The 14,883-nt window shown below is 42.2% G+C and overlaps 1 protein-coding gene across 1 annotated transcript in view; it reads right to left on the bottom strand.

Moving 5' to 3' along the window:
- Positions 1 to 202: 202 nt before the first annotated feature.
- The window catches only part of Cpa6 (carboxypeptidase A6), a 91,077-nt gene continuing 76,396 nt past the window's right edge, over positions 203 to 14,883 (bottom strand). Inside the window, exons 5-7 of the mRNA XM_051197052.1 lie at positions 8,288 to 8,490; positions 3,406 to 3,490; positions 203 to 792 (exon numbers count right to left, since the gene is read on the bottom strand). Of these exons, the coding sequence (XP_051053009.1) occupies positions 605 to 792; positions 3,406 to 3,490; positions 8,288 to 8,490 (476 nt within the window). The 3' untranslated portion in view covers positions 203 to 604. The remainder of the gene's footprint in view (positions 793 to 3,405; positions 3,491 to 8,287; positions 8,491 to 14,883) is intronic.

Here is a 14,883-nt window from a genome sequence, read left to right as displayed (position 1 = left end):
TCCTAGCAGCGCATAACTGCCCATACATTCTCAGCCAGGGATGATCCTCAGGTGCCCTCCCCTATCCATGATTCAGCGTTGTCCTGGTCTATCTTGTGCAGGGAACCATAGCTTCTGTGGGTTCATGACTCTACTGAAATACTTGCCAGACTTTTTATAGATGGATCCGGTGCACTAAATTGAGATGAGTGTGTGAACAATGTTAGACTTTGAAAAACTATATATTTATTAGGCATACATGTGATTCTTTCCATTTCAAATAAGAACCAAATACTTAAAAGTCAGGTAACTTCCATCTTAATTGAGGGCATAGAGGTTGATTGAAGGGAAATCCCCAATTAATTTGTACACTTCTTGAGATAAAGGAATTGGAAAACATTCCTTTCCCCCTGTAATCAAGTAAGACTCTAAAGGGATATAAAGTGGATTTTCTTCTCATTCCAAAGCAGGCTTTGCTCCAATCTTCTATTGTTGTAAGATGTCAAATTTCATAAACAGTTCCTTTAAGGACTGGATCCTTCCAGTCTAAACAGTTGCTTTTGCCAAGCAACCTTTTAGTCAGAATCTGCTCTCTCTGGGCTGGTAGACCAGACCTGTGCTCCTCTCAAGGACATTTTTTTAGCAGGTGCAGTGTGATATTCTTCACAGCCAGCATGGTCTCTGTGCAGGTGGGTTTAATGAGCACTTCTGGCAGTAAAAATCCAAATTGCCCAGTGTCTCGCAGTTCAAAAGCAAATGCATAGGGTATTCCATTTTTATAAGCCCAATCCATCGAGTTACCGGAGCTTACGTCTAAAAGTTAAAAAGAAAGAGAGATTCACTTCACTGAAGAGTCTGCATCCATTTACCTCCCTCATCTCTCTCTCTCTCTCTCTCTCTCTCTCTCTCTCTCTCTCTCTCTCTCTCTCACACACACACACACACACGTTCATGAAGTAGCACGCCACTAAGAATGATGTAAGATAGATGGCTAAGCAGGTGAACTTGCTTCAGAGGACATGAGTTCTATCACGGAACCCATGTAGAGACGGAGGACACCGAGTCCATACACTTGTCCTATGACCCCCATAGGCATGCTGCCACACACAAAGTAATAACAAACAAAAATTAAAAGAATAAGTTAGCAGTAGTTCTTCCACATGGATCTGGCTCATGGATCTTACAAATCACACTTGCTGTCATCTTCGGGGATCTGGTCTAATCGGGAACGCTGTGCCAAAGTGATGCTCTCAAGGTTTCCCAGCCTCAGTTCCCACCACACTTCCCTTCACCCTCGCTTGGCTCACTTTATTCACCGATCAGCAATCTACCCTGAGAACCGCTGTTGCTCCTATTACTAAGTTCTTTTCTTTCAAGGCCCCTATTCCCTTCACCTCTCCAGCCTGCTGAGCCCCTTCCTGCCCTGTGAATTCTGAGGACAAACTCTGCTCCTTATGTTTGGTACAGCAAACACTCTACCCACTAATCCACCGAGCATTCAGTGCCTTTTATTTATTTATTTATTTGAGACATTTATTTATTTGTGTAGCCATGCTGGCCTGGAACTCGCTCTGTAGACCAGGCTCATCTTGAACTCAGAGAGATCCGCCTGCTTCTGCCTCATGAATGTTGTGATTAAAGACGTGGGTTACCACCATATGGCCTTTTTTTCTTTTTTTTTTAAATAAGAAAAACAAAAAACAAGCAAAGAAACAAACAAAAAACAAACAAACCCCCAACAGAGTCTCACATAGCCCCAACCTGGCATGGAACTTGCTATGTGGACTAAACTGGCCCAGAGCACACTATATAGACTAAGATGGCTTTAATCAATCTGCTTTCCTCTACCCCCAGTGTGCTGGGATTGCAAATGTGTATCATCCATCATGCCTGGTAACGATATGCCTCTTAATACAATTCCCTAGGATAAGGTATAATGGGCTCATTATATGAAGAGGACAACCAAGGAACTCTGCTACCTCTTAGACTCTTCTGGCTTTGGCCAAGGGCAGAAAATGTGCTGTGGCTACAGTGTCCGTCTGGATGGAGTACAGAGTACAAGCACAGATAGCAGGTGCCAAGCATTACATCATGGTGATGTGACAGGCTCATTTCTATGGTGACAGATTGTTCTCTGTCAGTATAAAACTGTGGCTGTGCTTTGTACCAAAATGAACAGGGTGGCAAGACTTAGAAAGTGATTTAGAAGTGTCAATATGGGTATTACATCAGTATCAGTTGGTATGTGATTGATTGTAAATATTACTTTCCCCCTTTAAGCTAGCTACTAAATAGCGGGTCTAAAGTCAGGCAAAGTAGCCGTGGCGGGGACAGGATGATGGTAAATTTAAGGTACACTTTGGCTATATATTGAGACCACGTAATGAGGCAGGGAGGGTGAGTAGGACGGACAGGGAAAGGGTGAGCCAGAGAGAAAAGTATGTGTGGTGTGGTGGGTATGGGGGGGGGAGAGGGAGGTGGGGTGATATAAGGGGAGGAAGTTAAAACCATCTTAAAAGTTCAGCGTGGACCTATCATCACAGGCTATGGAGTAAACCCATCGATACTTGTGCCCTTCGATACAAACTTACTTGATCTGTAATGTTAATAAACAAATTGACCTTTGTTGAAGAAAATAGGAGGTAAGACAATAAGACTATGTAAAGAAACCAAGGAGAAATTTAACCTTACAGAACACAATCAGATTCCAGCTATATATACACAAGATACACAGCCTGGGATCACATGCACACAGACGTCCGAGTATGCGTGATTGCTCAACGAATTGTAGGAGAAATGATGTCATCCAATTACTCATGTTGCATTTGGAGAAATTAAAAACAAGAATTAATCAACACGCTGGCCAGGCCAGCACATCGGGCAGTTCAGGAATGGAATCCATACCATTCAGTATCCAAGTTCTTTCCATCCACTTGGTTCCTTTTGATTTTATGTAAAAGAAATACTTTCAAATCCATCTTCAGGAGAAAATGAAGATGAAGAAGCGGTATATGGAATGGCATTTCATAACAGGAGTGCTGGAGATAAAGGGCAAAGGGGAGCTGTTGGAGAGCTGAAACATTTACCTCATTATCTTCCCGAGGCCATTTCCACACTTACAGTACTCACAAATTGCTTAAGGAGCCCATTTTGGTACTTTCCACTGTCAGGGGATCTCAGTTCAACTTACAAGCTTCACTGAATGCTTAGCATACTCTCTGCTTTGAATCGCTCTGAATCAGTACAGCCATTTTTGTCAAGCTGTGGGAAACGGATCAGGTGTCAGCTCTTCCCATCTTCTTTGGCTAATCAGATCGTCACAAATTTTGCTTCAGGGAGAACACACTTTTCTTCTTAAAGGGAAGTCATGGCCCAGGATATTGGTTCAAGAGAGACGATTCTATACAACATGCACAGGAAACTTACACAGTGTTTGGGAGGCAGGGCCATGTCTGTACCGTATCCCATGTGCTGACCGAAGGGCCTTCACAGCTTTGTGAGCTGCAAATTCCTATGGGGGTGAAATGGAGAAACCGTGTTACTTATATTGCTGCATTGAAACTTCTAGAAACACTGGCATATTGCTTGAACCTATCAGTGGTCAAACAGAGAGAGAGAGAGAGAGAGAGAGAGAGAGAGAGAGAGCAGAGAGGTCTCATTAGTTAATAGCTGTATTTAGTAATAATAATGTGTTGTTAATAGTACATTTTGCAACATACTTTATTATTATTATTATTTTTACAGTGTCAAGGATCAAAGAACATTTTAAAACACATCTTTTGATTTGGTTGATCCTCATACAAATCAATGATAAACAGCAGTTCTATTTTATAGATGAGAAAATGAATTCTTGGGTGAGGTTAAATGGGTATCCTGGGGTGACCCAGCAAAGGTTGGGTGAGCAGTCCTGGAGTCACTTATGCATTCATCCTCTGCCCTTTAGTTCAGGAGCACTTATTTCTGTGCATTACAAAATAGTGGACAGGGCTGTGACAATGTCAGTCTTATCTCTAATTCACCTCCTGTCCTTAGCAACATGTCTGTATATATAACAGATACATAACCAATATCACTCATAGGAATGTTGAAGAAACCCAAGTCTGCAAGAGTATTCAGACAATCACATTAATCCACAAGTATATATTTCAGTATGTACATACAGATACTTCAAATGCACCTGGATCAATTAAGAAATCATCAAGGAACACTGGTTACCTTTATGCCACATGTTTGTTCCTACTGGGAGCAAGGGATATCAATGTCATGACACTTCCTGACTTCTGAGGTTACAGAACCTCCCACGAGGCTAAGTCAAGCTGCTGCAAAGATGCAGAGAGTCAGGGGAAAAACAACACACACACACACACACACACACACACACACACACACACACACACACACCGCTCAGCAGGGTCAAAGTCTTACATGGAGGATATTCTAGCAGAATAGTACTGTTCTTTAAAACCTTTCCAGATGACATCAATGGACTAGTTTCAGCAAGGCTTCAGGCTGGTGTTAGATGACAAAGGAGAGGAAAAGAAGTGTGCTGAAGCCAGCACACAACTCTCCATTTCAATCTGCCTGTGAATAATTTAACACTTCATCTGAAGCACGCCAGGAAGCATGGTGTGTGGTGGGGTGAGCCTCGGGTTGCTGTCCTGGTTAAGCTCACGGGTACACGCAGCGTTGTTTGGGGCTTTGTGGCTACTCCAGGGCAGGTCTCTAGGCACTGGCAGGACCATTTCATAGTGACCTCACCGATGGTGACATTCTCGCAGGAGCCAATGGAAAAGAAATGGAAACAAATGGGAAATTTCAAGACTGTCTCCAACAGTCTTAGCAATATTCTATGATGAATGTAGATGCTTCTGCAATTAGAAGATTACTGCACTTTGCTGGTCAGGAGACTTGTGTCTTTACTATTTTTGATGACTATGAAAAAATATATTAAGAAACAAAGCGCCACTTTACTTATTCAGACAAGGTATGAGCCTAGTAGTAACTGTTATTATGTCAGGGCCGGGTACAAAGGCATGGGATTCATTGTGGACTTTTCAAGCACGCATCATAAGACTTTGTTAGAGCCCATCCTCTCCCCCATTTTCCCTGTCCCCTCCCTCCCTGTAGACTCCTTTCCTACTTTTATGCCACATGTATTGCATCCCCCTCTCTCCCCCATTTCCTTACAGTCTCTTCCCCCACTTTCATGGTCCTAGAGTTTCCCAACCAGTAAGGACACCCATTCCCGCCCCCATCCCTGTCCCCCCCCCCCCCGAGAGGTTTTTGGATTGAGGCTCTTCCTATAAGAGAAAAACAGGAGGCATTTGTCTTTTCTGGGTTGGCTTATTTTGTACCATAATGATTTTTAGTTTTATTTTTTTCTTTTCCTGCAAGCGTCATGCCTTTTCTTTACAGGTGAATGTCTATGGGGCTGCTCCCATGTCCTGGCTATTGTGAATGAACATAGATGTTGCCTTAGTCCTTAGGACATGTGCCCAAGACTAGTCTGCCAGCTCTTGTGGTAGTTCTGCTTTTAGTTTTGGGGGAACCTCCACGTTGGCTTCCACAGTGGGTGGCGCCACCCACAGAGTACAAGGGTTAGATTTTCACCGTACCATTGCCAGCATTTATTGTTGGTTTTCTTGCTGAGAGTGGGTTTATGTGGTAGGAGCCCCCAGTCTCTTCCCTGGGCTGCCTGCTTTCCTTACAGATGAGGCTTCTATCCCTGCCACACCGTGGCCCCCACCTATTCCTATCCCCGCGCCCACTGGAACCATGCTTATCTTTGGCGTCTCCCTCGTTATTGTTCTTTCTGCACTTGTCCTGTATGTGATCATGACCTGTGAGGACTTTGAAGCTATTCCTCCTTTTAGAATGGAGTCTACTTTTTCTTATTCCGATTCTTGTCTTTGACGGAGTCAAATGGAGGCAGCTTCCAGGCTGCCGTTTTTACCCGGAAGTCTAGTTCTAAGCGCTTTGAGTTCACTGCTCTGGTCTTGGGGGTGCACATACTATGCTGATAAGTGGGCTTTCATCTTTCCCCCCAAACTGTTTTCAGAGTGGACCAGTTAGACACCTGCTAAAACGGATCTCTCCCTTTCCCCAACATCTCTTCTTTACAAATGGATATTTCTTGGCCCTCAGCTAAGCAGGAAGAAGCATGTTTTCATTGAAATATTTCCATATTCACAGGAGTTTAATGGATGACTTTAAGAAGTTATTGGAAGCACAGACTCTTACATATTGGTGGAATATTTTTAAAAATTTTAATAGGATGTAATGATTTCTTATTAACTCCCAGGGGTTTCTTAGTTTCTGAAAATTTTTCATCTTAGTTTTAGTGATTTAGCTTATGCTTAGCCCATTTCAGATTCCTCCCTCTCACTCCAAATACCTTTGTATTATAAGTATGAGTGAAGTATGTGTTGGTGTGTGCTTCTCTCTCTCTCTCTCTCTCTCTCTCTCTCTCTCTCTCTCTCTCTCTCTCGTGTGTGAGTGAGTGGTGTGTGTTTAAGGTCGGAGTAGGTGTTGGGGTTCTCATTTATCATTCTGCCACATCCTTTTGAGGGAAGGTCTCTCTCTGAGATGGGAACTCAGTTGTTTTTTTTGGCTAGGCTGATTAGCCAGCATGCCCCAGAGATTTTCATATTTCTGTTCCCCAAAGTGCGGGGATTACAGATGTATATAAGACCACACTGGGGTTTTTACATGGCTAATGGGGACTTGAACTAAGGTCCTTGTGTTTGTACAACAAGCACCCTTAACCTTTGAGCCATTATCTTGACAGTCTCTACCCCAGATGTCAAAACAGTGTCATTCTTGAGTTGTGGATTGAATGATGGATTGCTGGGGTTGGGGTGGGGTTCAGTTCTGTGCATTTCAGAATGTTTAGCAGTATCCTTGGCCTCTGCTCCATAGATGGCGATTGCATCCCCCATCCCTATTGTAGAAATCTAAGAAAGGGAGTTGAATTACCAATGGGCAATACTTTGGCTGATTGTGCCATGTTAAGGGAAATCTAATACCCCTGGACAATGGGGTCTGCAGTCTTCTGCAGTGATCACATAGGAAGAGCTGGAAGGAGGCAGGCTCTGTGGCCTCCTGCCTCTGCTGAGCCTTGCAGAACGCATGCTTTCTCTTTGACTATTCCTGGGTTATGTGTTTTATATGTTGGTAACAGTGAGTAAAACATTTCTCTGGGATCTGTGAATTGTTCCAGGAAATTATAGGAACTGGGGAGGCAGGGCCTGGGAACCTTGAACTCTTTAGCTACACAAAAGTGTGGACATCCCGTGCCTGAGGTTGGTCTCTCGGGGTGGATGCCATCTCATGGGACGTCATTCTTAACTTGCGGAGTCTGATGGCCACTCTGGGTAGTTAGTGTCGGCTGCTTGGTTGGTGTTGGAGAAATGATGTTGTAAAAGGCACCACACATTAGTGTCAGGGGTTGAAGAAGAAACAACCACAAACATTAAGTATACAGCGCAGTAAATGAACACACATTGAACACATGCCTGCAACCTGCCAGGTCAAGGAATAGAATATCAACAATAACCCAAACTCCCTATGCTTCCCCTAGTCACCTCACCCCTCCCTTTCCCCCTAAGGTAATTGCTGTTGTGACTTCTAACACTATTTATTAGTTTTCCTTGGTTTTCAACTTTGCCATAGGCTCTGAAATGGCTCCCTTCACGGTGAATTATGCCCTGTGGGGAGCAGCTTGTTGCATTAGTGAGATAAGGAAAAGGGATCTCATCTTGTCTTTATGCTTTTCTGCACTCTAGCCCATCCATCCTTAGCACTGTATGTTAGCCATGAGCCCAGAGACTTAGCAGCATTAAATGAACAACACTTAAAAATTACAACTTGCTTTTAATTATTGAGTCAGACTATAATTTATGAACAATTATTGAGTCAATAAAGTTAATTACAGCCCTGCATATGTGACCAAAGCTATAATAGTAATCAAGTCCACCCTGACCTTTTGTGTGTAACCTGTGGTAAGAATGTAAAATAGGTTTGAAATGATTGCATTTGGGAAGCAGTGTAGCAGTTAAAAGCATCAATCCTGGAGCTAGACTTGGGGCTGAATCTTGGCTACAACTCTGAGAGTTCTTAGCCTCGCTGTTTAATGGTCTCAATTTTCTCAACTGTAAAATGGGACTAAGAAAATTTATAAACAATAAATGAGTTCACGGCTGTACGATGCATGGATAGACACGTCTGCCTCCACCACTAGTACTCAGAAGCGCAGCCTCAGAAAGAAGACCGCCGGGCCTGACACACACATGCGTGAGCACATACGTACCACACAGCTGAAGTTGGGGATGGTTGCATGCTTGTAAGAGTAGGGATACAGCAGCATCTGTGCATAGGCGTGGAAGGAGAGGTATGCCGTGATATGTTTCCTGTGTTTTCGGAGGAAGTCAGCGACAGCCTTCACCTCTGGCTCAGACTCTGGGAAAGGACCACAGTAAGTATCATCACAAGGGTGGGCAGAGGCCCCTTCATCTGCAAGTCAGAGAAGAAAATGTGTTGGGGGTCCAGGCAGGGAAGAAACCAGAAACACAAAAAAGCATTTTTAAGCTGGGCCTTTTCTTATTTCTAAAATTGGTGATATCATTGAGTAAGTAATCCATTTTCTCATTGCTGAGATCAATAATGACCATTTTGAGTTGATGTGAGCCCACGCACTGTAGGAGGCCTGCATGGGGCCAGGTGCTGGTTGTTTAAAGCTTTAAGAGACAGGTTGAATGAACATCTCTCCCAGCTGTTAGTTCTCTTGTCGGAAAAATAATTCTGTGTAATCCCCTCCAGCAGGCTAGGCTTCTAATTTATATGCCCCACAATACCTGTACTTTCTTTTCATAACATTGACCGCACATGAAATTAGTGTTCAATATTTAGCTGCTTAACATTCAGCCAGGGTTTACACTGCCCTAGAAGCCTGGGATACAACGGAAGCAACACAGGAAAAGAACCTCCGTTCTGTTAGACCCTGCATTGCCAGGGATCTTTGCTGAACTCCTACCTGTTGCTGGATGCCTAGCAGTCAGGACAGTTGTACGCAAAGTGCTCTATACATGTTTACTGGAGAACTCAATGTCCAGTCATAAGAAAAGAGCAGACATCCGAGTACACAGATCTTGATAGAGAGAGAACATGAGAGCAGAACACACAGCTATCCAAAGTCCTTTGTATGTTTAGATCAGAGATGTCTAGACCGGTTTACAAAAACCTGGGCATACTTCTCATTTTGGGAATCCACTGTGTTAAAAAAAAAGTTAAAATAAATTTTATTTATTTACTCATTTATTTGTATTATTCTTTTGAGATAGGCTCTCATGAAACCCAGGCTGGCATTAAACTCCTAACTGTCCTCCTTTAGTACCCATAGATGTCAGGGGGATTATAGGTGTGAGCCACCGTGCTTGGCTTCAATTTTATTTTTTTAACATTTGTTTCAATACCATTTTTGTACAGAGAAGGCTTATTAAGAGGCCCGTGGAGGGGATGGCAAAAGCTAAGAAGGCTCTAAAGCACCCACAGAGCATTGCGGTTCTAAGCAAACAACCGGCCTCTACAATCACCTAACTCATGCTTAACACATGGCTTGAGTGAATACAGCTGAACAAATTAATGAGTTGGTTTGGAGCATTCACAGAAGGGATAAAGGGCTGGAAAATGAGACAGAGAAATGAAAGAATGTGAGAAGTAGAATAAATATCAGCATGATTAAGAGGGGACTAGAAGGACAGAAGTACTAGTAATTAAAATTTCTCCATGATGAAGAGAAAATTAAACAAACATTACTTAGCAAACAAAAGACAGATGGGGGAAAATATGAATACTTGGACACAATAAATTTTAAGGAAAGAAAATAAATCCAGAGAAAAAGATAGGACATTTAGAAAAAGAGCAAGAGACAGATTAACGTTTGACTTTTAAAATATTATTTTTCTGTGTGTGTTTGTCTTTGTGTGTGTACACCAAGTTCACGCGTGGTACCAGAGAAGGCCACAAGAGGGTGCTGTGTGGGCGCTGGGAACTGAACTTGGGTTCTCTGCTGCTAAAGCCAAGTGCCCTTAACCGCGGAGCCATCTCTCTCCAGCCTTGACATTCGAGGTTAGAACAGTAGCATCTGGGCTCTTATGTCTAACAGTCATTTTTCCTTTCAGTGCTGGCGTCAGGTCCGGGGCCTTGGAAGTACGCCTCTCCTCAGCTCTGTCCGTAGCCCTTGAGTTTTAGACAGGGATTTGTCATGTAATTCAGCTTGTTTTCAAATCTTTGATTCTCCTATATCCACCTCAGGGCCGTCCGGCCGCACCACCTCAGCTGGCTTCAAAGTTCTGTTTTGTTTTTTAAAGGAAACTTGAATCTCGAATTTTTATCTAGCTGAGCTCTGTTGAAATGTGAAAGTGAGATCAAATATGTTCTCCGGCATAAAAGGCTCCACAAGCTATACTGTGCTCTGATACTCTTTGAAAAATTCCTGGGGAAAATGTTTCCATAAAGTAATACAATAAAAACTATCTTCTAAAAGTCCACAATTCAATTCTTTTAAAGATAATTATTGAGCTGTGTAACTGCCACTACCGAATTCTAGAATGTTTCGCATTACTTCAAAAGCCTTACTTCCTTCGGTAATGTGTATGGTTAATATATATTAGTCAAAAATTTAAAAAAATCAAATTTAGAATGAAAAGATTTTCTAAAACATTCTAAGCAATGCAAACTGCTGGGAGATGGAACATGGGGATCAGAGGGGGTAAAAGTATACTGAAATCCTGTATAATTTAAAAAGTTTTATATTTGCATATGTTATACATAATAATGGATTTCATTATGACCCTTCCATAAATGAATATAATATATTTTGATTGCATTTGTCTTCAATTACCTTCTCTTGCCTCCCTCTCACTCATGTTACATTTGTCTTCCCGATTTTAACTCACTTTTTCCTTTTGTCTTCTTCCTTCCTTCCTTCCTTCCTTCCTTCCTTCCTTTCTTTCATGCATGTGTGAAACAATATGTTTAGTTACAAGTTACTTGCAGGAGCATAGACAACTTGTAAACCACTGAAGAAAATGCTTTCCTCCCCAGCAACCATTAACTGCCTATATTGACCATCAACCTCATGGCTATGGCTTTGTAAGTCTCCCTCCCCCTAGCAACCATTAAATGCCAACCAATACCTTCTCACCCCGGCTCCCACAACAGTTAAGAGATCTGGTGAGCTCCCCTGGAAGGTTGAGAGGCCCAAGGAGATGCAGATATTGATTAAACTTAGAAATTGATATTGAAAAGCCTAAGTGTGGGGCTTGGGAACAACAGGAGAAAATTAGAACACAAGCTCACGATTAACAGGAGCTACTATACAATGCCTAGCAGAAAATAAGAAAGGAGAAAACACAAACGGTGGAGAACAGGGCAGGAGGAATAAGATGGCAGGAACAAGTCTCAAGGTAGCATTGATTACAAAGATACTTTCCTGCAGAAAAAAAACAAGATCCAGCCATACCGTGTCAATGCAACGAAGCTGTAGCAGAAGCAGCAGGTGTCTACTTAAAGTACTAGGGCAGCTTGGTGCCTCCTAGGCGGAAATGCTGCAAATTGGTTGGAGTCGTGCAATAGAAATGCGACTTTTGTCGTTGTTGAGATGGGCAGTGTAAAATCAAGACTTCAGCAGAGCTGCCCCTCCCCGCTGCGTGCTCTCGGGAAGGGGCCTTCCTCGCCACCGGGTTCCTGCCACGCTGGTTTGTAGATGTGTTTGTTGCCTTGGTTTCCCCTCCTCTTCATGGTCTTTACTGTGGTCTTCCATAGGCTCATTTGTTGATCATTTGGGCGGTCATGGGAGTTTTAGGAGGGAGTAGATCCTTAGGATATGCTGTCCCTAGCCCTGGCCTCTCTCCTCTCTCTCTCCCTCTCCACTTCTTGCCTGCAATGAATACGCTCCTCTACTGCATACTCTTTCTGCTGTGATGTTCTGTTCAAACGCACAGGCCAGGGACGATGACCCCGAACCCTCTCAAATCAAGAGCCAAACTAAACCCTCCTCCCTTCAGCTGTTTATGGCATTATGCCGAGGCTGTGTGTCACAACACTGGGTGTCCTTCTGTGTGACTCTGTTCCTCTGATTAACTCCAGAACTCACTCTATATCAGTACCTCACTCCACAGATGATTCCAAGCACATTTCTATGTTCCAGGTTCACATGGATTTTGGAGAACCCACATCCCACTGCAGTGTTGTGAGGGATCATCTTGCAGTAAAACATCACAGCAGAAAGAGCAGGAGGCAGTGAAGTTTATTCATGGTGGGGGGCGGTGAAAGAGAGAAAGGAGGGGGATTAAAGAAAAGGAGGGAGGGAGAGAGGAGGGAGAGGGACACACACACACACACACACACACACACGAGCCTAGAGACATACCTTCAAACACCTATCCCCAGTGACCTACTTTCTCCAGACAGGTACCATGCTCTAAAATTCTCTTAACTTTTCTCGACTAAGTCCTTTTTAAAACACATTCCTAGAGTCATTGTTTATGTCCGTGGTTCAAGTAGAGGAGACTGGAATACACTAGATTTTTAAAACCAACTTAAAAAAAAAAACCAATAGTGTAATTTTATTTACATCATTCTTTCTTATGAGACTGCTTCATAAAAAGCAATATACTATGAATATTACCAAACAACCCCTTATTATCATGTTATAAAGAAAATTGTAACTATCTACAATCAGGAGACCAGACCATGTTTATGAATATGATGAGAGTATTATAAAGATGCCAGCTCTCCCCTATTTACTCTTTTTGTCCTCTAGAATTGCAACAAAAATTCCACCATCAGAATTTTTGGAGAATATAACCTCTAATTTTAAAATATTTAATTTTTTGATACTTTAGGTTTTAAAAATAAAATTCATTGAGCTATAACTTACATGATGTCTCACCATCAACCAACACCACAGTCGAGACAAAGGGCAAAGGGCAAAGGTCAGTTACATGTTTCTTTCTCTTGTTCTTTTCCAATGTGGGAATTGAACTCGGGGTCTGACACATGGTTGGTGAACTCAGGCTCTCACACATGGTAGGCGTGTGCAGGGTCTCACACATGGTCGGCAAGTGTTTGGCTGCTGGGCTGCTCCTACCCTTAGTGCTCTCTCTCTCTCTCACTCTCTCTGAGAAGGGCATCCTGTTAAGTTACTCAGGCTAGCCTTGAACTCTGCGAGGCAAGCCTGAACCCTTGCTAACACGTGCCTTATGCTCCCAAGCAGTTGCATCATCAGACTTCAGCTCTCTTTTGCAAATGAGTAAATTTGTTCTGCCCTGTTCCTTTGTCTTTGGACACAAGCTTTAGCTTAAGGGTTCTATAATGGTCTGTAAAGGTTGCAGTATACTACCTTTGGGTAGATGTCATATGTGTCTACATAATGAAGTTTTTCCATAGAAGCTTTATTCAAATCCGCTTATAAATAATGGAGTACTCTCACAAAATTAGCTGAAAATCCCTTTAGTTCAGAGGACTTAAAACTTGACAAGTAAGTTAATTTAGTTTGTTGGCAAACTAAAATAGAAACATCTCCCTCACTGTCCACTTATATTTTACCCATGTCTATATTTATATCTGGTAGATGTTTAAGATGTAATATCCATCACTTTTTCAGTTTCAAGAGTCAGTTCCTAGTTCATCCCTAAATGAAGAAATACCTTTTTCTAAGCTTGGGAACTTGAAAGAATTGTTTTGAATTAAAAATTTAAAGAAGCTACAGAGTGAGTTCCAGGATAGTCAGGGCTATTACACAGTGAGACTGTCTCAAACAACAAACAAACAAATAATCAATGTGGCTGGTGAGATGACCAGAGGCAAGAGGAATTTACAAAATGATCTAACAAACCTGATTATCTAACAATCTGTAATTAAGAAAATAGTTTTAGGGGCTGGAGAGATGGCTCAGTTGTTAAGAGCACTGGCTGCTCTTCCAGAGGACCCAGGTTCAATTCCCAGCACCCACATGGTGGCTCAAGACCATCTGTGACTTGAATCCCAGGGGATCTGGGGCCATCTGCTGGCCTCTGAAGGCACCAGGCACACACATGGTACACAGGCATACATGCAAGGGAAACACCCATACATACATACATACATACTAACATTTAAAAGTAAATGAAATGTCATTCATTCATTCATTCATTCACTCCTTCCTTCCTTCCTTTCTTCCTTTCTTTTTAAGGTTAGGCCTCACACTCATGGCAATCCTCCAGCCTCAACCAGACACAAACCATCATTTTAATTGACCCACAAATGCACATATTTACAGAGCACAATATAATAATTTGATACATGTATACAATGTGCAATAATAGAATTAGGGTAATTACCACTTCTATGTCAAGCATTTATCATTTGTTTGCGTTTGGAGTCTAGAAACTCCCATTTCCCAATTCTTTATAAAATATATACAAAGTTTCTATAAACTATACTCACTTCCTGTGTTATATAACAATAAAACTTTTTCTCCTATCTGACATACTTTGGTATTCAGTATCCATCCAATTTCACTGCCCAACTCTTGACAGCCTCTGGTAATCAGGACTTAATTCTTTCCCTCGAGATAAACATTTTTAGTTTCACATGTGAGTGAGAACATGCAGTACTTTCCTTTCTGCATCTGGCATAGTTTATTAGCATCTAGAAGAAACTGCAGTCTTTGAGAAGGAATTCATATCCAGGAAGAAAACCATAGAAAAGCAGAGGAGAGGGGCTTAACCCAACAGACATTAAAACATCCCATATAGGTATATTAATAAAAATGATGCTGAACCAGGGACACACAAACAGTAATGGGGCCGAGTACACAGGAACTTGCTATACTCATGGAGAGCAGCATCAGAGATCTCTATG

The sequence above is a fragment of the Phodopus roborovskii genome, unplaced genomic scaffold (genome assembly GCF_943737965.1).
Source record: "Phodopus roborovskii unplaced genomic scaffold, PHOROB, whole genome shotgun sequence".
NCBI lineage: Eukaryota > Metazoa > Chordata > Mammalia > Rodentia > Cricetidae > Phodopus > Phodopus roborovskii.
This window is presented reverse-complemented; position numbering and strand designations above follow the sequence as displayed.